General features: G+C 35.2%; 2 protein-coding genes across 3 annotated transcripts in view; both read left to right on the top strand.

Moving 5' to 3' along the window:
• LOC137390258 (AP2-associated protein kinase 1-like) overlaps positions 1-17,680 on the top strand; it is a 17,900-nt gene extending 220 nt beyond the window's left edge. Inside the window, exons 2-15 of one of the 2 annotated variants that reach the window (XM_068076591.1) lie at positions 2,092-2,267; positions 3,342-3,460; positions 3,830-3,935; positions 4,122-4,255; positions 4,601-4,728; positions 5,938-6,019; positions 6,393-6,525; positions 6,668-6,774; positions 12,389-12,868; positions 14,114-14,223; positions 15,735-15,809; positions 16,277-16,371; positions 17,269-17,322; positions 17,412-17,680. In XM_068076591.1, coding sequence (XP_067932692.1) covers positions 2,177-2,267; positions 3,342-3,460; positions 3,830-3,935; positions 4,122-4,255; positions 4,601-4,728; positions 5,938-6,019; positions 6,393-6,525; positions 6,668-6,774; positions 12,389-12,868; positions 14,114-14,223; positions 15,735-15,809; positions 16,277-16,371; positions 17,269-17,322; positions 17,412-17,476 — 1,779 coding nt within the window. In that variant the 5' untranslated portion in view covers positions 2,092-2,176 and the 3' untranslated portion in view covers positions 17,477-17,680. Of the gene's footprint in view, positions 1-1,981; positions 2,268-3,341; positions 3,461-3,829; positions 3,936-4,121; positions 4,256-4,600; positions 4,729-5,937; positions 6,020-6,392; positions 6,526-6,667; positions 6,775-12,388; positions 12,869-14,113; positions 14,224-15,734; positions 15,810-16,276; positions 16,372-17,268; positions 17,323-17,411 lie in introns of both variants that reach the window. The other variant, XM_068076590.1, reaches the window with a different exon arrangement.
• Positions 17,681-18,838: 1,158 nt separating this feature from the next.
• LOC137391881 (ubiquitin-conjugating enzyme E2-17 kDa) lies at positions 18,839-23,241 on the top strand. The gene is made up of 6 exons (XM_068078429.1): positions 18,839-19,034; positions 19,933-19,996; positions 20,092-20,123; positions 20,254-20,331; positions 21,324-21,429; positions 22,687-23,241. The coding sequence occupies exons 1-6, from the start codon at positions 19,011-19,013 to the stop codon at positions 22,824-22,826; spliced, it is 444 nt and encodes a 147-aa protein (XP_067934530.1). The 5' UTR covers positions 18,839-19,010; the 3' UTR covers positions 22,827-23,241.
• Positions 23,242-24,064: the final 823 nt, after the last annotated feature.

The following is a 24,064-nucleotide window of genomic DNA, read 5'->3' as shown; positions in this document are numbered from 1 at the left end:
GCATGTAGTACTCATAGACGGTGGGTTTATATACACAAGTGAATTGAAAGATGTATAAACATCGTAGGTGAAAAATTTATAACCAAAAACCAACATTTGCACTTATGGTTTCACAATGAAATTGACTGTTACATAAAACAGCACTTAAACAATGCATTAACTCATGTTGTAAGTTAGGAATGCAGTAACATTTATTTTATAAAATATATAACGTTAAATGACCAAAAAAGTCAAATTAACGACCTGTGCAGGTGGATTTAAATATTTTAAGTTTGTGCGAGCTCGAGGGTTGCAGTTGCTCTGGTCATACGAAATAAAATTGGGCTTGAAGTGATGAACAAAAAAAGCAACTGCTTTAAGTTTTTTACTAGTTCTACACACTGTAGCAACATCAATTTTGAGGCCTGAACGTGAACACTAATGTAGTTTGGTTTGTATTTGGGTTTGAGGGCAACAACAACTTGCTTACCTCAAGAAACAAAGTCATCAAAGAAGCATACTCGCCTGCAACCAATAAATATTCTTCATTTTGTGTTATTTCTAAGTAGCATTGGCACAACCAAAAAGGAATATGAAAATTTTCTGCAAAAGCATTACAGCTGTCTGACTAGTCTGTAACATCATAAAATGTTTAAAGATGTGAGTCTAACAGCAGCTCAAAATTAGGGCAGTTTTATACAATAATAGTTTGCTAAAAACTTCAACATAGTTCAATATACCTCTGCACAAACAGTATCCCTAAAATTTGCTGACAATAACAAAATCATTGTTTTTGATCAAGATCAAAAAGGTATACTTACATGTAGGATAGGCTTATGCGCAGTGTAGGATCCAAGTCTGGAAGTTGATCTAATATATCTGGAAGTTTATTTGTCATCTTTCATTTGATAATAAGAGTGTTCATGGAAGTGTTCAAGGAATAATAAAAGGTGCCGATAATGGTGTTTCTATAAAACAGCGATACTTGTGTATATTTTTATAGTTTATGGTAATTTACTGAAATTTTGAATACTGCCATTGTTTCAGAGTCATTTAAATAGCTTTTCTATTTGCATTCTGATGAACAGCTATTCTCGATTGTATTACAATACTGGAATCACCTATAATCACCTATAATCGTTGTATACACAGGTTTTTTAAATTTAAATTTAAATCTTTTTACTGACCACCGTCGATGATTCACTTGCATCAGCAAACATCAATTGACATATTGTCACTTCCAGGTGTAATTGTGATGAGTATGACTATACTACAGATTAATGTTGAGTTAAGAAAAGTTGGCTACTGCAGTAATAGTTGTTTATATTCAATGTTCTAAATCAGTTTGGTCACGTTCAAACTACCAGTAGGCTGTTATTCATAATCATAATGTAATCATTTGGTGAGTAGTAGTTTATTATTTTTCTGTTTGATTTTAGTTTGGCTGGCTGTTTGGATTCTACATACAATCCGACAAAAGTCCCTAATATTTTATTTTCCTCGGGCCATTAATCTCTGTAAACAAGTTGTAGGGGAAGTTTTGGCAATATAAACATATCTGAAACAGTTTTTTATTTTTTATTAGCTGTTGAATGAAGAAATCAGATAATTAGATCTTGCTTTTTATAGTCCCAGTGATAACCAGTTGGAAGTATACACATATGTCACATATCCAAAATGCAATAGCTTGCTCTGTCTTATAATGTTTGTCACCAGCACTAGATCTAAATTCTATGTAATTTATTATGACGTTAGCTTGTACAAAACTCCTCAACAATAATATAGAATTACAGAAGCATTTGTCTTGCATTAGACTAGCAACTAGATTATATCTAGCAACTTTATACAGGCATGAACAATTCTCAATAGCGAGTTATTACATAAAATTTTTGCTCAAGACAATAATTGATTAGAATTATGTGATCTGTTAGTTCTCTAAGGCGTGATTATCCAGGACAATCCTTATGGCACTAATCAATACACAGGGTGAATATGATTCTAGATAAGTCCACGGAAGAAGACACTCCAAGAACTAATAAACAGTTGAAGTATGAAATTATGGCTATAAACTTTTACATAACACGCTCTATTATTCAAACTTCCCACTAACAGTTCCAGATAATGAAACGAATTTGTCTCCCGGCATACTTGGATTGAATACTTAGCTTTTTGCCTAACATTGAACAAAGTCTCCGGAATGAGTGGTTCCAGCAGCTTTCTGTCAGATGTGGGAAAAAGGCAGACAATTGGTCGTCACTGCTTTACAATAGAGCGAGTCATTGCAGAAGGTAATCTTTTCAGTTCTCTCGAACCAATTTCCTTCCAAATCTTGCAGCTACTATATACAGTGAACCCTCGCTATACGATTTTAATTCGTTCCACTGTTGGTATAGTAAAACCAAAATGTGTAGATTGGCATAGAAACCCATAGTAATTATCTAATGCAAACACCCCCTAGTAAAACTCATCCAAAATTTATATTTATATATATATATGTACTGTACATATTAAAAATTAGTAACAAGATATTATGGTAACCTTAGTAACTATAGTTATTTACCGTAACTTTGGTGTATTTAGTGGTTATGATCTGTTATAAAATGTTATGTGTACGGTGTACTATGTGCGGTATGTACCTAGGGAGTTCTTACCTTCAAGACAGAAATAACGTAAATATTGAACTTAACTTGAATGAATTTATTTCACTCAACACAAACATGTACTTGAAGCAAAGCTAAGTTTGTATTTTTTACTAAACTTCAACTTTGTCAGGCTAAAATTTTATCACCTATCTGTTTCTGGTTTCGTTTTCACTGTAACTAATAACGAATAAAGCTAAACTGAGAGATTGAGAGAGCGAGCATTATATATTTTTCATGTGTTGTGGGTATTTTGGCGAATAGCATATAGCCATCGTCGTTATTATGGCGTATTCAGCACACTGACTGCCAAATTTGTGTTTCGAGAAAAATTTTAGTGGATACCATGTGACGAATAAAATGTCATATGGATGGGGTGATAAAAGCCGTGTTCTACATTGTAAGGTGGAAAGATCGTATAACAGAGTTATCGTAACCCAATGGCGTAATGTAAAGCTATTGTTAGATAGGTTGGTGTTAAAATGCGGTGGTATAATTGAACTAATGTTTTGAACTGCCGTGTCTACCTTAATATGACTAGGTATTATGACCTTGGGAATTCTGATGTACAAGTGAATTATTTGTAGTCAATTTTTTTCTAATTTTGAATTTGTGCCTCTTTTTTGGTAATCTTTCAGCTATCAAAGCTTTATTAAATATTGCTTCTAATCCTCTTTCAAACACATCCATATGGTCGTCATTTTTCTATTCATTGTTTTAAAGGAGGTTATGGCGTGGTGTTTCTGGTCAAGAGCGATCACGGAGCCAGGTTTGCCTTGAAAAGGCTCTATGTAAATGATGAAGGGAGACTGCGAGAGTGTAAATCTGAAATAGAGATCCTTGTAAGATATAGCTATTAATCAACCTTGGAAGTTAGAAGTGAAATCAGGGTTTTTGTCGCAAATTATAAACATTGAGATATACTTATTGGTTAAGTCTACATCTTTTGTCAAACTTTTGATTTCATCGACAAGTTTTTCCTGCAAAGTTTTAATGTCCATGGTACCTTCATTCTCACCTACTAATCCGTTGTAACACGAAAATGTTCATGTATTAGTAGGTACTTACTGCATAACGAACATGAAAGTGGTTGTATTACCTTGGATATTTGCTAACTGTAGGTAGTTTGCATAAAAACAATATTTATTTTTGATCTACATGTAATATTTGCGAGTGTTAGACGAGTTTGTAAGTAGCGCTTTTTTATGCAGAGCCTGCTGTCTGGCTACAGAAATGTGGCAAAGTATGTAGACTCCTCCATTACGAGACTCAACAATGGTGTTTACGAGGTGCTCATTCTCACAGCCTACTATCCAAGTGAGTAGAGGCTGTAAAAATCTCTCAATCTCCCAGATCTCTGGAGGTGTGAGAACCATAATCCTCATCGTTATAAAATTTGCTCATGAACGCTCTTCTTGGTTTGTGTATCACTGATAAATTCATTTTTCATTTTTCACCGTACACGTATGACAAACTAGGATTTCATGTAAGCTTCCGTTTTAGTTACGTGCACCCAGCAGGTCGAAGAACAAGGAAGCTTAACTGAGAGGGCGGTACTAAAGGTTTTCTGTGACATGTGTGAGGCTGTGTCAGTCCTGCACCATTGCCAGACTCCTGTTACTCACAGAGATATCAAGGTATTGACTCGTTTATGTCAGCTTCGTACAGTTGTACCTGGAAAAATTAATCATGGGACAAGAGTAGCAGGCCATTCCATTTGTCTATTTGAGAGATAATATTTCAAACCTATACCATAAACCAACAAAAGAAGTTACATATGTGGCTCTGTAAAAAGTGTTGTTGTCAGTCGAAGTAAAGGTTGTCTTGTGTTACAAGGAAGTCCTTTCTTGTGCGACGAGCGCGGCTACAGCCAAGCGTATGATTAATAGGGGATTTAAATTTACATCCTAGTACACTGTTTGTTGATTCGATTTACACATAATCTCTTCATGCTGGATCCACACTGCTTTTTGTCTGCGCAGTTGGAGAACATACTCGTCGATCAAAAAGGCAACTACATACTTTGTGACTTTGGTAGCGCAACCATGCACAGCTACATTCATGGCAAGCACAACAAGTCTGTAAGTGAGCTGGAGGAAGACATTCTCAAGTGAGTAACGGCGCACATAACGTCGCCTTATAGGTGTCATTTCTGACCTAGATATCATGTCTGTGAAGGCAATATATGGAGAAGAGAAGAGTACAGTGCATATTAATATTTATACAAATACATTGAGAAGGTTGTTTATAACTACGTAGTAAGGTCACATGTCTATTAGTTTTACATCTTCTATGTAGTCTTTCAGATTCGAGCAGGTCATAATGAGGCTATGCTATTGATTTTAGGTTATATGCAGCTGTGAAAATTCAGTAGTGGAGCAATGAATATTTATTTATAGCTTACTTGTCAACTTCCATTTTTAATGAAATTTGGTTTTGCAAAGCTAGCCAAATCGTTAGAAATGCATTAAGCTTATTTGTTGGTATGGTCAATGAGTTCAATTTGCTATATCTGGCAAAGTAGCGGAGTTATTTAATACTGAAACTGTGAGTAGGCGATACCAGTCATATATCTTACTCAAAGCTGCATGCTAAATCTTTCCACCAAGTGGTCTTACCTCAATGCATGTGTCTGTGTGTTCCTATGCAATATTAATATATAAAATACAGTTTATATAAATATTATATATATAAATTATATAAATAAACCAGATCGGTTAGTTGTATGTTACTCGCAAACAAATGGGTGGCTGATATACCAATATCGGTGTGAAAGCACACAAAGCCAAGTGTCTGCAGAATTCTGCTTCCTCCAACCAGGCAGTTGAAATGTTCAAACTCGTTACATTTACAATTTTATTTGTATGTTTTACGTGCAACTATTAAGTAACTGCATAGGTTTCTTTCCAATGCTATTAATGCTCTACGACTGTCATCATCGATCTAGGAATTGTCAGATCTTGTATTTGTAACACATTCTGATTGACTTATATGTTTACAATGCTTACTTTTCAATAGTCAGGGAAAACATTCTATGGCACAAAATCGTTTGATTGTCATTAACTGTCTCGATGTGCTATTAATACTTGTATTGTAATTTATAATGATCGTAAAATAATTATACTAATAGTGTTGTTTTCCTCTATTTTGTGTTGCAATTGTGCCCCAAGTCTCATCGCGCTATTACGCCAGTGGGGCTGTCATGGGACAGACAATATGGGTTGGCTGGTTGTTAGCATTATATATGGGTGTGTGTGGTATGAGTTGTTCTGATACCCTTCCATGTCTGGATAACATTGCTGTCTTATTGCATTTGCAGACACACAACACTGTCACATCGAGCTCCTGAGATCATAGACTTGTACTCTAACCAGGACATCACAACCAAAATAGACATATGGGTAGGATGAGCTGGTGTGCCCTCAGCTGTGTAAAGTTTGAGTGATACATTGCGCATAATGTGGGAAAAGGATCATAATAATTCAAAGCAGATCTGTTGTGTGTTATTCGCAAACGAATGGGTGGCTGATATAACATGGTAATAAAGCTGAAGTGCCTGGTTGCATGACATTCTGGCATGTAAACAAGGCCGGAGGGTGATGAATAGCATACATGACAGCTACATATGCTGTTAGTGTGATTTATAGCAATTCACCACCATGATTGTCAGTTGAATGCTTCTCAATTTTCTCCTTGTTGTACGTGAAATTAGTTTCGCCTTCTGAGACCTCCGAGACGGTCTGACGCTGTCTACAAGTTTGTAATACCTTGTAGGCCCTTGGTGTTACTCTCTACAGACTATGCTTTAATAACTTGCCTTTTGGAGAAAGCAGTCTGGCCATACAAAATGGACATTTCAGTATTCCAGAACGTTCTACGTATTCTGATGCCCTCCATTCTCTAATTTGTATGTATTCAACTTTTGCATACCAAATCTTCAGTTCATTTGTGTCAGTGTTTAGTTTTGTATTGTTTTTCATTTACTCGTGCAAAATAGGGAGTTGTGTTGCCAATACAGTAATGCTTGGGTAACATATACTCTGATTCAGATTATTGCTTGCAAGTCGACCCAGAAAAGAGGCCAAATATATCACAGGTTTCCTCTGTAGCCTTTCCGCTAATCGGCAGGAAGTACAACTTGCACACAGACCTTCCAGTAAGTCATCCTCCAAATGGCAAATAGCACAGTTTCACCATACGATGCCAACCCTGGAACGGATCAAAATCATATCTTGAGAGTGAACTGTAGCAGTTTTTGTGCTGTAATATTCTCTATATTTACAGCATATACGGTATATGCATGTCTAGTCAGATAAATGATCATTTAGTTCTATTATACTTTTAGAGTTCGCTTTTCTGGCTTGATTACTTAAAAATAACTTATGCCTATATATAGGCCTAAAGATAAATATATATACTTACAGGCATATATATATAGTAGACCTCGCCATATCATTTAAACTTGTTCCAGTGTTGGCATCGTGTGGCGAAAATGTCTTATAGCGGGGTATAGAAATCCATAGCAATTATTTAACGCAAACACCTCCTGATAAAAAACATCACAATTTTATATATGACTGTACATATTAAAAATTAATAACAAAATAGCATTTTAACCTTAGCAACTATAGTTACCTACAGTAATTTAATCTATTTAGTGGTTATGATCTGCAATAAAATGTAACATTACTATATACATTATGTACCATATAACCTAAACATTGAATTTAACTTAAATAAATTTAGCTTACTAAACTAAACATTAATTCGGTCCTTATCTTTATTCCAGTTTCATTTACACTATAACTTATAACGAATAATGCTGAACTGAGAGAGAGAGCGAGTATTGTATCTCTTTCACGCGTTGTGAGAGTCATTTCGGTGAATAGCATTTCGGCATCTTCGTTATTCCGATGTATTTAGCACACCTATTGCCAAATTAGAATTTCGAGGGAGGTTTTTGTTGATGTTGAATGATGAGAAAACGCTGTATGGAGGGAACGAGAAAAACTACGTGTTCTCCATCGTAAGGCGAAAAAACTGTAAAGCAGGGACATCGTAACCCGAGGTGCACTGTATACTTACTTATATATACATCGTTAGAAGCTATTGTTAGGAGCACCTGCAAATATCCAGAGTTGTGAAATATTTTTGATTTGAAAAACATGAAACACCTGGTTATGGCATATACTTTTATTAAGTTACTGAACAGATTTATAGAGTTAATGGAAATATTGATTGGACTTCATCAGAAATGATGTTTTTAGTGATTTGATAGAAACTAATCGTGGCGATAAACAGAGTGTTACCGGAAATCGTAGTTGCTGTCAATATAGTGAAGTATATATATGGTCCGATCTAGCAGCTGATATGCTATAAGTGTATCTAAATGATTTATAAGGAAGGATTACTAAGGTACTCAATCTTATAATCAACTAGATATTTGACCAATAAAAATATTATATACATTAATGAAACCATTCACTTCTCCTGGAGACTTTTATTAACACAAAAAAAATGATAGAAGAGTGACTAGATGGATATTTGTTTACCAGGGTAATTTTCAGATAGAATTACTTTAATGTAAAGCATTCACATTAGTTGGTGTAACAGTTCTATATAAATAACAACATTCCTGTTTGATGTACCACTGAGCATTTATTCTTTCAAAATCTAAGCAGGACTAACTGCCCTATTTCTTGTACGTAAGTGATGCAGACAACTTCATAGGAATGTATCATAAATGGTTTTCTTTGTATTGTATTGGACTGAGACAATTGGTATAAAAAACTTTGACTAGTAACAAATAGTAAATAATAACGTGCGCTGAAACTTTAACAAAACTGAACATCTGTAGCTTTTGACATTGCTCACCAGCAATACCAATTGAAATTACATGTACATGTATTTTGTTATAGAAAATACATAGAAAATATATTATGTATATTATATCTGATATTAATATATTTTGTATATTATATCTGATATTAATATATTCTGTATGTTATATCTAATATTAATATAGTCTGTATATTATATCTGATATTAGTATATTTTCCCACGACCAAACGAGCGGAGTGAAGTGTGGGAGTTTTTATGATAAATGCATGTGCACACAACTTACGAAAATTATTCATCAACAATGAGACGAACCCTCGTCAGGAAATCTCATCAACAAATTTAAGCATCGTTATGTAAAGTCATTAAAGTATAATAACAATACAAAACACATTTAAACTCATTTAAATACGTTACCAAGTCTTTGTAAACCGTCGGTATTATTTTAAAACTTACCCATTTGATCGGATTATACACAAATAGACAGACGAATTTCAACGAAAATCGCCGCAAAACACTTGAAAAGCTTGATTTAATAAAAGTTAAGACCGAAAATTAAAACGCCGAGGGACAGATAATAGAACGATGAAGTTTTGCGCATTTCACGAAAAAAAAACGTGCACCTTTCACCAGTCTATAGCATTGTCGAATTGCCGACGGTTTTGGCAGTTAACATAGGAGTACAGAAATCGTTTCATTTTTGCCGATTTCAATTTTTTCATTTTCATTTGCTGACACATTTGAATACTTTCCCATTCTAACTGATGTCCAACGCAGTATAAGTAAAGCAAATGACGATGATATTTTTTAACGTTTCTTATGAGATTATTACAATAATTAATTATAGGTTTGGATGACTACAGAACAATGACTACGTAGTACAGACTTTCTAAAAATCTAACGCAGTGTAAGTAAAGGCAAGACGATGATATTTTTTCTAACGGTTCTAATGAGATTATTGCAATAATTAATTATAAGTTTGGATGACTACAGGACAATGATTACGTACAGATTTTCTAAAAATCTATATAAATATCACAACTTCGTGATATTGTTAGCTATGCCGTTTTGAAATGTAAACAAAATTGTGCATTGGTTGTTTATTATTGCTATATAAATAATATTGGTTATTCTAATAATATCAGTGCATTTTACTTATAATATTGGCCAATATTGCATTTGTTTTTTTGCAGAAGGAGATATATAAACATATAATCTTTTCCTTTCATTATTGCTATTTGTTGTATATAATAACACCCAGTACATTACAGCTACCATTGCAGTTGTCCTATTTGACCGCTAATATTGCATTTCTCAACCATCAGTACCCTTTCTTTTTTCTAGTATCACTTTGGTCGTGGGCTGTATGACAGTGGAATTTCTAGTGTATATTATACCTGATATTAATATATTCTGTATATTATATCTGATATTAATATATTCTGTATATTATATCTAATATTAATATAGTCTGTATATTAAATCTGATATTAATATATTTTGTATGTTATATCTAATATTAATATAGTCTGTATATTATATCTAATATTAATATAGTCTGTATATTATATCTGATATTAATATATTCTGTATGTTATATCTAATATTAATATAGTCTGTATATTATATCTGATATTAATATATGCTGTATATTATATCTGATAGTAATACAGCGGAACCTCCGTTCTCGAACGCTTTGATTCTCAACCAATTCGCTTTTTGATCAAAAAATCGAGATTTGTTTGTCTCGCATCTCGAAGATAAATTCGGCTCTCGACCAAACCGGAGCATGCACGTTAGTATTAAATGTTCGGAACAGCTCTGGAAACAGCACGGAAACATTCGTTAACAAAAGGAGAAGCAAGTTACCCTTTATAAATTCTTTCCAAAAGGAAGAAACCATCTGGGACGACGTCCCTCTACCGAAGAGATTTGCTAGGGAGACAACTCTTTTAGTTGAGTTACCCTAAATTGCTTTGTAGGAGGATAATCCTTCAAAGATGTGAAGTAAACATGCATTTTTTTGCGATTTTTGATATAACTGATCTGTTGTATTTTTCGCTGTTCCATTATCAATTTCTAGTATTGTATCTTAACCTAAAATGTTTTCGATGTTTTAAGAGCAAAACATGCGTAATTTTTACCTTTTGTTTTTTGTCTTCATCATCATAGATAAGAAAATCTTTTATTAAAAATAAACACTATCTATATCTATCCGTTGTTATTTAAAGTATGTAGTATACAGTACAGTTTATGGTGTAAAGTGTTAGAAAATACTTTACCGAAGTTGTTATCTCGGCTTGAAGCGGATTAAAATATACATATATTGATTCTAATGGGAATAACTGTAACGGATTTCGAACAACCTTTTAGAACCGATTATGTTTGAGAAACGAGGTTCCGCTGTATATTATACCTGATATCAATATATTCTGTATATCTTAATTTCTCAAAGTATGTATGTAGATCTGTCTGTCATTCCAGTTATAAATAATAAAATCTTGGAATAAAGAATCTACACTGAAGTAGATTTGATCCAAGGACCCTCTCGTTCGCAAGTCTGGCGCCGCACCAACAAGGCCACAGAGATTAATTTCTTCGCTAGCTAATATATGTCACTATATGGGAGCAAATACCCAATGGCTTGCGTACTACGCAGGGTCATAGCATAACGTCATGAGAAGCTGGTAGCTCTATGCAAATTTTCCATTGGCAATGTGCCAGGCTAATAACAAGTGGCAGGCAACTCTCATTACTTCTCATTGTTTATAAGCTTTTTTTTAATGCTTGGGCAACGCCGGGGCCGCACAGCTAGTTACATATATTTTTGCTGATCAATCATTTTAGGCTTTGGTAGCTTAAAATATTTACTGACCCTCAAACTTGCTATCAACATGTTTTTTTAACAAATTTTTTGTAAACTTGTCATTGGAGTTCTATAATCAAATTGCTATTTTTGACCTAGCCATAACAGAACTAAAACTCCACCAATAACAAAAAGAAGTTCACCACAAACATCATGTACACAACTATCGGTACAATTCTACCATGGATTATAACCCACACAAGTTATTCCAACAAAGTTCGACACATAAGTTACAACCACTAATAAAATCTTCACAATTTCCACAGTCAATGTTTCGAGTATTAGCTCTGTATAAAAATATGGGATAACAGTTGCTAAGAATTTGAACATGCAGACAAACAAAATTCATAGCAATCAGTAACACTGGCTTGGAATAAATTTTTATTAAAAGGCACTTTTTAGTCGAGTCATGATGTCCATTTATTATGAGTTTACTAAAAGCATTTATTTTTGGTTTAGGAAGTAAATAAATGCACAATTTGAGTCGATAGATAATTTTTCTTTTGATGGAGCTTTTATATTTTTAGATTTTATATATATCGTTATAGTTTATTTGCCGAGGCAGATCACCGATACACATTGACACACCCTTTATTTATTTTGAGCTTTCCATATCGAACATCTTCAAGTCCATTATACAGGTGTCTCGGTTATCTTAATGCACTTATTGCCTCTACATTTATAATCATAGTAGTAAGTATTGCTCTTGTCTGGTTAGTAGCCAACTACACGATTGTGGATATATTACTGCTCTAGTATTTTATTGCAATGTAAACATTTTGTTTGCAGTTGAAATGGTTTCCACTGTGTATTGCTATTACTCTAGTGTATTTAGTAAAACATATCTGGGTGTCTTGTATTGCATCAACTGCAATGTCTATGTACGTCAGAAGGCAAGTTTTGCCATTTCAATAGATACAGCATACATTTAAGAAATATATGTGAAGGTAGCTGTATAGTTATGTGTCACATAAGAGTAAGGGTAGTCATGCATTGTGCTAAGTGTATACCTTCTACTGACGGGTTAGTAAGCCATAGATCCCTAATGATATCAACAACATTTTAGAAGACAACTGTTCCAAAAATTGACGAGCTAATATCTGCCATGAGAAATCGTAAACAGGCACACATCTCCGACAAGAATTCCTCATCTCGTGCTTACGTCGACAGGTCTGAATGGGTGGAGACGACTACAATAAAGCCTCGAGATAGACCGAGGGCAGGGAGACTCCCGCAGCCCCACGCATCATTAGTTCAAGGCAATATTAGATCTGGACTGTGCCATTCTGACCAGTCTCTGCACACGCCCAGGGAGCATCCCACACACTCCACTAACAACATCAGCAACCCTCTGCTGACTATTGACCTTGTTAGTCCGTTTAACGATGATTTCAGTCAGAATAATCCAACAATTGCCTCGAAGGCACCTCTTGGGATTCATCCAACAGTTTCTCATTCAAGACCTCGCAGCCAGCAGCAAACGTTGGGATTCGAGGATTCTTTCACAGACCTCCTAATTACAACGACAGGAGAAACGTCTAGTATGGTAATTTACTAAAGGTTCTTTTTATTAATAGAGAAAATAGATTTTGTGTGCAGCGTCAGTTAGCTAATGTTCTATAGTTCCGCCTTTGCTTTACAGCTATGAAGGTTAAATCCTTCCCTTGCGTAATCCTCTCCATGTCTCTTAAACTTATTACCAATTATCATCTTAAAGACGAACGTAAAAAATCTTTAATAGATTTTTTAACAGAAAGTATCAGTAATTTTCTATCATTTGCAAACATTTTTGATGTTCTGACTGTCAGGATGTTTCAGAATCAAAAGTCGAGTAAACTTGATCGAGGTTAAAACGCTCAGATTCAAGCGAAAGTGCGATTATGACGTCGATAGTTGAACTTTGGCAAAGAGACCGACAGAGTAGAGACGCGTAAAGCCGCAACTTGAACACAATAGCCGATGTCAATAACAAGAGAAACAGGCAGTCACGCAACTAGTATTCAGCTCTAGCACCTATATCTAGTTTGATCATTTTAACATTTCAATGTTCAAATTCATCAATTTTAATCTTAAAACATACTGGCAGTCAGATCACTTTAACATCAAAAGCAGTCTCAAATGATAGCAAATTACTGATACTTTCTATTAAAATCTACTAAAATTTTGTGTAAATTCGTCTTAAAGCCTCAAATCATATTGAGGGTTTTCTTTGGCACAAGAGCGCAAAATTTTGGGAAAGTCTTTTCCACACTAATCAGCAGAGGCGGTCAGGCATTTTTGTCCTCTTGCTACACAGTACATTTCGACTGAGCACTTGCAGTTTACTCTATTTATTCTTATAATGATCATCATGAGGCAGACACGTATAAAAGCCTAGCTACACAAACCTATGCATTTCTCCAACACGATACCACTGGTACGATCACTGCCAATGTTTCGGCTTGTTCGAAATGTGTATTGATTCTTGCATTATTGAGGAGCACAAAAATGATTAAACTCATTCTTGCAGTGATTACTTTGTCTGTGCGGCTTCTTTTTTTCGTCGATATGAAAGTAGGTATTTTTCAAAGTTTTTTTATGTGAGATGCTATTAAAATGGCAAGACTGGTGGTTCAGAGTAGGACAGGATTGTATGATTCATCCTAGAATCATTCATGGGAAGCATTCTTATGATATAAACGTGTGTTCAGTTCAATGCAAGCATTGTTTTGAGGATACATCGGTTTGTGTAGCCAGACCTTTATGACTAGTACCTAAACACTATTCTAAACTTTTTGATAATTTCCATTAGACGTCTAGGCCACCTGCTGCCCATGTCAACAGTCAGCTGCTAACTGTTGCAAATGTGCGAGGCCACAGGAGATACAACAGTGACACTGTGTCAATGCTGAATGGTTTGAGGTGAGTGGTAATACCAAGCACAATTGAACTGTTGAAAAAATGAAACATAAAAGTCAACTGTAATATTTCACTCTGATCTCCTGCATTATTTCTACAATTTTTGTGGACATAGCGCTGTGTGCTGGTTATCGCTCTTGTCATTCTGGTATCTGTAGGCTGCCCGAGATTTGCGGTGAGTTTTGTAGCCTTATGTGTTCATTTTGCGTACCATTGTCAGTGAGTTTTATATGCATAGAAAGCCCTGTAATAATTGTTAGATAGTCTTAGGTTTGGCGGTTGTTTTCACCATCCTTGCTTCACGTCTTTGCTATTGTGCTCAAGGACATTTTTCCTATCTTCTTGTGGAGCTTAAAACATATCTGGTATTGTGTTTATCACTCACCTGTATTCTTGGAAAGCTCTATGCCACACGTGAATGTTAGAATTGTGTTTACTCAGAATTCCATGTGTCCGATTTAAAACGGCTAATCTTAAACCACTCTTTGTACGCTCGCCTTATCTGTAGCCGAAGATAACGGATATGAATTCGTACCTTTTGGTTCATTAGTGACCTTGTTTCAGCTAGCCATGTATAATGTCGTCTAAGAAATACCGGTCACATTGGTAACTTATAAAAATTATCAGTAATTAGGCAACTTTCACATTCGTAGCAGTGTGTACTTTTATTCTTTTTTAGACTTTGCCCAAACTTGAGTAATTCTGTCTAAACCTGTCGTCTATCACCCTTTTCTGGGAAACTACCTCTGTTGATTTCATCAGTGTTTTGTGGCTTTAGGTGTTTGTGTAGATGCGTCAGACTATTTTGGTTTGCTTACTGAAATAGCCGGTAACTTTGTGTACAAGCATTTGCTATCAGCCATTTGCTGCCACCTCCCTTCTGCCACGACTTTTCTTCACTCATCTCATACTGTCACCTTCTCTGTATTGCCATCGCTTGTCTACTGACAGCTATTTTTTTCTCTTGCTACCTTTTATTAAAGCTTTCCGCATATGACAACTGAAGTAAAGTGGCAGACGTCGGAATCCTATGTCTAGGAGATTCAACTGAAGTAGTCAGATATGCAAACTTGCAAACATCTTCAGTCATGCTTATTTGCCAGACACAATCGAAGCTCAAATTTGGTTGGCGAACATATTATTAGCGAATGCGATTTTCACTTTATTTATTTACAAATGCTCTATTTAACTGTGGTTCAGATTGCAGCAATACAGAAAGCAGCTGGAATGATCTTAATTCTCTAAGTTCAGCTGAGATCCTTGTGCTCTCTTGACACGATCTTTTGTTCATGTGCGCATTGGTTTGGTTGGCACCGGGCGATGGCTTATTCGTCCTCTTTTTTACCTCTGTATTTCTATTACCTTAGCCCTTTTATCACTTCTTTTAAGCCCACATCATTGTGACTCCTATTTTCATTGACTGCTACTGTGCCTCGAATACCGCCGCACTCGTCATCCTCCTAGTATTCGCTTCTACTTGCTCGTATTGCCATCTGTTTGGGTTCAATTTTCAGAAACTGCCCAAGATCCGCTGTTCCCGCTGCATCAAACCCTCCCCCAGTGAGAACAGTAGATGACTGCTATAACAGGTAATAATGGCTGTTATGATTTCTCTATGTGTTGTTAATGGAATTGCATGTTTGCGAAGATTGTATTTGTTTCTGATCTAAATTTGGTTCACTAAGTCAATTATTCCCTACAGATCTCACTGACAACCAAGGAATTGCTATTAATATTGGTTGAACTAGTTTTGTGACATATAAAAACTCGGCTGACTGCACTAGTTGACCTAGTTTAAGACTAACACACATACTCGTCGTACTCTTACCAGAGACAAATGCGACTCAAGTTTAATTTAATAAATTTGAGGAATAATTTGATGAGATATCCTAGATGGCTTGAAGATGTGAGTCAGTAATATATGTCGAGTTAGCCTTGACAACTGCAGCTCCTTGGTGCATTTGTAAATGTATCTCTTATTTATATGACATGCAAACAAGGTTGTCTGATCATGCATTGGTGAATCAAGTTTATTACTCGTGTACTGTTGTATTAGCTCACTGACCACACAGTCCAACAGAGTTGAGAGTGCGTTCGATGATGATTTTTCCAATTTTGCATCCAGTCAGATACCTGTTCAAACTCAATCAGGTGAGCGCACCAAAAGATACTGCTCTGTGATTCACAACTCTCAAATATTCATAGATCTTTAGTCTATGGATTATTTCGTATTGTTTTAAGAATCTGATTCTACAAGTTGTTCTTACAGATGAGCTTCATCTCTAAGTATCATAAATCAATAAGGAAAATCATGTTTGCATTTTTTCTGACTAAAATCTGCCGTACATCTTTTAATATGCCCCTTCACATCCTGTTTCATTCTTTTGTGTGGCATGTGTAACCTATCAACTGTACTGTAACTAGCCTTTTAGGCTTGTGATAGCAACACATGCAACCATTTAACCCACAAGTTTTACCAAAAAGCTAATTTGGTTAGCTATGATTCATTTTAAGATTTTGTTCAATCCAAAACTCATTAGCAACAAATGCACATAAAAACAAGTAACTTATTGTGAGCACACCAGAACATCATACTGTACTTGTTTAAATAACTCTTCTTTCTGTTAAAATGGCCTTGCTCCTTTTATAACGTTATAGACACATTTATGTAAGTTTATTAGTAATGGATAGTGGACATCATCTTGCTATGGCTAGCTATCTACTTCAGTCGGGTAATGTTCTTTTGAGCTGTACATACGAGCTGTAGGCATGAACTGTACATATGGGCTGTATTTATCGGCTGTACTTATGAGCTGTACATATGAGTTGTACATATGAGCTGTACAGCTGAGATGTACAGCTGAGATGTACAGCTGAGATATACAACTGTGCATCTCAGCTGTACATCTCAGCTGTACATCTCAGCTATGCATCTCAGCTGTAAATCTCAGCTGTACCTTTGCAAATACTTTTGGTAATAACATGATGCTCTTGGGATTTTAAACAGTTCTACTGTCCACATGTTTGCCAACTCTTCTTTGTTTTAAGGGAAGCCTCAGCTGGATGAATTTGGAAGTGAACCCTTCAATCCACCTCAACTAGGTCAGCTTTTTTCAATGTCTTCGTATGTTTCCTTTCATTTTGCCATTATAAGTTAACAGGATTCTATACATCTGAAGGTTTTATTTTAGAGAATGCTCCGCATCACTCCTGGAATTATCCGAGTGATCAAAACTTTCTCCCAGGCTTTAGCTGATGTTGGCCGATTGTTGGCCGATTGTTGAAGCGATCTTCTTGCAAGATTTCAAACATTGAACTGTCTCTTGGATTGTACCAACACACTTAAGATTTATTTTTACATGCTTGCTTTTGCTCAGAAAAGTTGTTTTTGCTTGTTTTGGTATTTTGTGAACATTTAATAATATGTCTAAACTAGTTAATAAATGTTATTTCACTTGTACGTGTTATAATGTGCTTTTACAAATATCATAAGAATTTCTTATGACCTCGTAGACTTAATTTGTTTCGCTTCTAGCTGATTGTAGTTTCTATTTATGTGCTGAAAAGCATGGTCTCCTTGTCATGCTGTCATCTTTGTCGTGCAACACAATACATATGAGCACATACTTCTCAATTCTTATCTTTAAGTAGTTTAAATGCTCATAAACGGCCCATAAAGATTTGATTGCTGAAAATGTATATATCTGGCTGTGTATAGCAGAGAGTGGTGCTTAGCGCTGTGTAAATGGTAAACATATCATTGTTACTGATGAAACCATCAGCTTTAATCGTTTTATACAAATACAAAATTAAAAAGAAGAATTATTTAGGGTGATAAGCTAACCAAACTGAGGCCAAACTAAGGAAGTGTTAGGCAAGTTAAAAACTAACATATTCAACCATTATTACAATAACCAGCTCGGTGCCTTGGTCTGTCCTCATTGATCACTTCTAAAGATTAAGCTGTAGCACTCAAAAAGAGTTGCTTACATAAAGTAGATGAAAAACAAGAAAGCATCTTTGTGCTGATTTCTTACAAACGACTTGAAACGAGGCGAATGTCAAAAGGCGATTGTCGGCTCATATCAACTAACACTGCCCAATGGGTCATGTGCAGCTTTAGCGTTAGGTGACGCTAGAAACTACTGGGGTTTCCCCAAACGACTTGGGATTTTCGTGGTAAGATAACTCCTGTAAAAACATTAAAAAAATTTAATTTTTGATCCAAAACGTCAACTTAAATAGCCACCAGTAATAAATACTTATTTAGTTGTATTTTTTGGTCAAAGTCGGTGCAAATAAGGTTGACTAAAAGTTACATATCAGCTCTCATAAGCTGCTATTCATGGAGTTGCGTTTTAGCAAAGCGCACAACTCAGAGTTAGCGTCGTGTTTACTTCCCCACAACCCTTGAATTTATGCGGTAAATCAAATATTTCCGCGTAGATAATTTGTGATGCTTTATTGTATTTAGTAAATTAAACATTGTTATATGCAACATTTTAATAAAACATTAAATTCAAATGATAAAATTAAAACCATTAAATTAGTATTGTAAACCAATATATCAAAAATATAAGCTTGAAAAAGCTTTTCCGTAAAATCACTGCGCGCTTGATACAGGAAAAGTGCAGTTCATAGAGTGTGTCTGTCTTGTTGGAGACGACTATAACTGAACGTTTTCATAACCTGTGGTAGTGATTTTTCGGGCACAACAATCTCTTTCACTACCGTCCACTGGCATATAACAGCGTCTGTTGTCTACCTTCACAGAAACATCGAATAGTATTATGGCACTTAAACGGATAAATAAGGTCGGGTAAACGGAACTAACATTAAAAACCCGCAATTTTGGCTTCTGTTCGTAGCCATTGTAGTGACATCTATAGACGAATGTTTCCTTGTTCGTTGGTTACTAGGTAATAACTAATTGAGAAGACAGTCTAAAGTGTCATATAAATTGTGCGAATAATAGTTTACGTTCAAATAGAGACTAGTTTGATAGTTATTAAAATGATCGGCGAATAATTGAATTCTTAGCTGACAACCTAACACAGTGGGCTTTTTGTTATGAGCACTGTTATTGCCGGCGTCATTTAACGTGTTTGTACATAATAGTTGTTTCGATCCTTGAATGGTTTTATGTATTGAATAAATAGAAGTTTATTGAATAAATAGACCATAGTCTCTTGGCAGATGCTTTAATGCAGCACTTACGTAAATATGTGTTTCTACATGTGGCCCATAAGTACTTCTGTAGGCTGTCTACTATCACGGAGCTGAGCTGTTTTTGTGCGTTGTATACGCACAAAAATCGCCAATCTTACAAACTGAAATATCGTACAATGCGTTTTAATTGCGTGTTTTACCACTAATTGTATATCTGGCGTGTGAATTACATGTTACATTTCTTACATAAATTACGGATGTTACATTTTTTTCTACTCTTTACCAGCAAATATTTCAAATTCAGATGTTTTGACTCGCGTTCTGCTGTTTTATGTCATTAACAACACACTACTGTGACCTTAAAGTACATTTATTCTTATCTTATTTAGACTGCTTTGTTGCTTTAATGGATTTCAATATATTTTGTATGTTAGGGCGCAGTTTCTCATGTATAGTATGGCCTAATTTTGCATTACAAACCAGTTCGTTTTATTCCTTTCCACTTGTAAACAAAACGGTAATTTAAATTATTTTTCGCTTTAGGAGTTACAGGACTTGGGTCGGGACCCACCAGCACAATGTTCAGCAGGACCTGTTGGAGATGATTGTAAGTTTGCTGCCGCCACCTAAAATGCTTGTCGCTTTTTGCCCTTATCATCGCATCGTGCGTCTTCATTCATTTTGTACTATTTTCATTTGTAGTATTTCACTGGCAAGCCACAATAATGGGACCAGTAAGTATGCTGACTGATTGTTATTGCCTAATTGCATGACATTGTTGGTTATCATCTCACTAATGCTTTTTATTATTTGCCAGTGCTGGAGTGATACCACCATGTACAAGTGAATACTCATATATTGTAGCCAGCAAGTCCATACGCCGGAGGAGTATTTTTTCTATCAATTCATTTCCCTACAGATTATCCATTTAAGCCACCAAAAGTGAGTGAACTTGAACTTGGTAATTGCTGCCCTCTAGCTCTTATGCAGTTGAGTTGTCAATTGAGTCCGGAAGTATTGCTTTAGCATATCTTTTTATTGACACGCCCAGCTTAGTCACCTAATGCATTGAACATAATTGAGGGTGCATTGTCAACATCTCAAGTGTGTAGTGTACCTCTAACTCTCTAAAATTATATTGGAATTAATTGTTCACTGTTTAACTGTCAATCCCTGCTTAGCAACACTGCATGGTGACCATAGACTTAATTGATAACCTACTTACGCCCATGATTAACAGATTTCTTGGAAATTCCAAAGCATCAATAAGTGTACTTTGCAGTCAATCCATTTTCACCAATTGAGATTAGGTGTCACAATGATTAATCATTTTTCTGTGCTTTGAAGCTCAATATGATGATATGTGTAGCGTTTATTCAAAACATTTTTTTGAATGTAGATTAGCTCACTCCATTCTTTGGTTCTATTTCTTCAATGTAAATTTATAATTTTTAAACAGATGTGCTATTTCAAAACATAAACTTGTGTGAACTAACAAGTTTTGTCATCTCAACATATATCAGCTATATTTTTAGATGTCGGACAGTTATTCATATCTCTGCACCTCAAATCATTCGGTTAACCAAATTCTAAAAGCTTAGCATATTCCCTATCAAATGAGACTGCGTTACCATTTTTGTTCAACTAAGTCAACTGTCTCTTATCAAAGTGCCAATTGTCATTGTTTCATGTCACCTTAAATGCTTGTAACATTACCTTCTACAACCTTGATCAATAAGTTGGCTAAGAGTTTCCATGTGGTATGAAAGTTAGCAAGCTGAATGTATTTTAGTCTTTCTTAATGCTTCCAAGTTATTTAATTTTGTCATACAGCAAAATATGGAGTACTAGTGGTTTTCGTTTCAGTTGGTGGTCTGTATATTGCTCATCCCCCATACAACTTTGTACATTAGCGACCCTTTTGTCTTTTACAGGTAGCATTCACGACGAGAATATATCACCCAAATATTAACAGTAATGGAAGCATATGTTTAGACATCTTAAGGTCACAATGGTCACCAGCATTAACCATTTCTAAAGGTGAGATACCGTGTTAGTTAGTGGTTGATATGATAGTAGTGCACCTCAACAGGGTCATAAATATTAATGTGAATGATTATACTTTTGCATTCAATAAACAAATGCAGTCAAAGTTCTTATGACAGCAAACCTGTAAGATGGTATACAAAAGTCAATGAATTTGTTTCTAGGTTGTGACATTAAATAAACCACCAGATCAAATACTTGATCCGACCATGTGGTGTTGTAGCATATGAATCTAGTCTTGGGATGAATTAAATTCGTACATACAACTTTGATTGTAGTCTGCAGGATAACATTAAAATAAAAGTCAGTGTTTATCTTTACAGACTAGAAAAAACTGGCGTTATTTTATTCATGGGACATCTTGGTAATATTTTAAAATTCAGCAGCTGTTTAGTATCAGTACACCGCATATAGATGCTTTCATCTCTGTTATATGACTGTCTGTTGGGGCCTCAAGCTCTAGATATTGTTATTGCTACTTGAATATTGTGTGTCTAGACCTAAAATAATTTTGAAAGTTATAATTGGGACCATGCAACAGCTGTAAACATTTGTTATAAATAACAAATTATTTAATAAATTTTGTAACTGTTTCAAATCAAAATGTATTCTGTTGAATACCTAAAATAAAAAGCTTGTACAATATAATAGCGAGCCGATCAAATATAGATTTTTTGTATTGCATTAAAATATTCACATTGAAGCAAATAATGATTTGGCTTTGGCTAAAATTTGTTTAAAGTTTTAAAGAGTTAATTTTAAGCTGAATTTACTACTTGCCGATTTGAGAGATTTTCAACCTTAGAATGTGATTCAGCATAAGTTTGATAAAGTTAATGTTTGTGCGGGTGGTTGGATGTTTGGAGTTTTCCAAACTGTTTGGAGTTTTCCAAACTGTTTGGTTACAAAACATTTGGTGGCTGTGCGAGATTCTAAAATATCATTTGGCAACACCTTTTAGGTAGTGGATAGGATTTACACCTCAGGTTCTTGATGGTAACATATCCCATTGTTTTGTTGTCAAAATGTTGGACATGCTATATTTGCATTACTTGTAAATATCACTACACTATATTATATCGAATATGAAAATGTATTTTATACTTAGCCTTACAGTAATAGTGTACTGCTATGGCTAGTGCATCAATTCCCAACTGTTTAAAATATCCTTGCTCTCAAGTTACATTTGTAAGTGCTTTGATGAGATCCTCTGTGAGACCTCAAGAAGTTTTACAAAAACCTTTTTTGTAGTCTTGTTGTCTATCTGTTCGCTGCTCACAGACCCCAATCCTGATGATCCACTTGTGCCAGATGTTGCCAGGATTTACAAAACGGATAAGAAAAAATATAACGACACTGCTACGGAATGGACCCGAAAGTATGCCATGTGACAGGAAAATGCCATATATAGTAAATGGACTAGTTGATAATCTGGATTTACAATTTTTTTGCACTGAGCCAGATTGTTAAATTTACATTTAGAGATAAATCTATAAAGTATGTTAGTTGAATGCACATTTTGGTAACGTAAATAAACTTTAGGCAATGCGGCTTTCTCCCCAATAAATGCGTGATGATGTAGTGTTTGCTGAGTATGCATGGATGAGTACAGAAAGCCATCTTCTAGACCTCCATCTCACAGTCAGTTTCACCAACTGATGCACAGAAACAATTATGAATGTTGAACAGCAATTCAATATTCAAACTTTTTGTACGCTACTAAATTTTACTTGTTCTATCTTCGTGCTACCTAAAATGTAATTATGTTGTTCTACAATTACAAGCATTATTTGTCTATGCTCCAAACATGCGGTCTCAATGTTTGTCCTCTCAATTTGGTATGCATGCATATCCCGTCTGTCAGCGCATCATTGTCTGCTACACAACCATAGTTGTCACTAAAATATAGTGCTCTGCCAATTTAAATTATCATATATTATCATTAACAATAGTTTGAATAGAGAAGCTAGCAAATGGAGCTTTCAGGATTTCCTCAACATCCAAAAACGTTTCATCTGACCTCTGTCTTGCAATACAGATTGATCGCAGACAGTTTCAACATCGGCTCAGAATACCTGTAATGTTATGCAACAATTAACAGAAATATCTATTGCTGAATAAAGAGAACACTAACATTCTATTTAACAATTTCTAGTAACCCAGTTGATATATAAATTCCAATTACCGATCAGATACAATGTTTTCTGGACGCAGAGCAAAATAGGAGTAGTAAGAACTACTTCCTCATAAGCTTCATATTACAGTATTGTTCAAGCTGTCGAATAGCGACTGTTGAAGGTCGCAGCCAAGTATTCATTTGCTTGTTTTCAATTTTATGGAAACTAATTTGTTGCATTAACTATATGAATCTGCCCATTTCCGCACTAGATCTAAATTGGTGTTTTAACTAATGGAGGAATAATTATGCAACACGTTGAACCTTGTCTTGCCAGAGGAAGGATAATAGAAAGTGTATTACAATGAGAGCTTATTGTCGTGAAACAGTCTATGCGCTTTAACAGGAGGCGATCCCGTGAACGATAAAAAATTAGGCCGTTACCGGCTGCAGGTGGAAATTTGATTTGCAATCATAGATGGTAATCCTGTTATCGCTATATTCTAGGCTATT

Source organism: Watersipora subatra, chromosome 3 (assembly GCF_963576615.1).
Source record: "Watersipora subatra chromosome 3, tzWatSuba1.1, whole genome shotgun sequence".
NCBI lineage: Eukaryota > Metazoa > Bryozoa > Gymnolaemata > Cheilostomatida > Watersiporidae > Watersipora > Watersipora subatra.
This window is presented reverse-complemented; position numbering and strand designations above follow the sequence as displayed.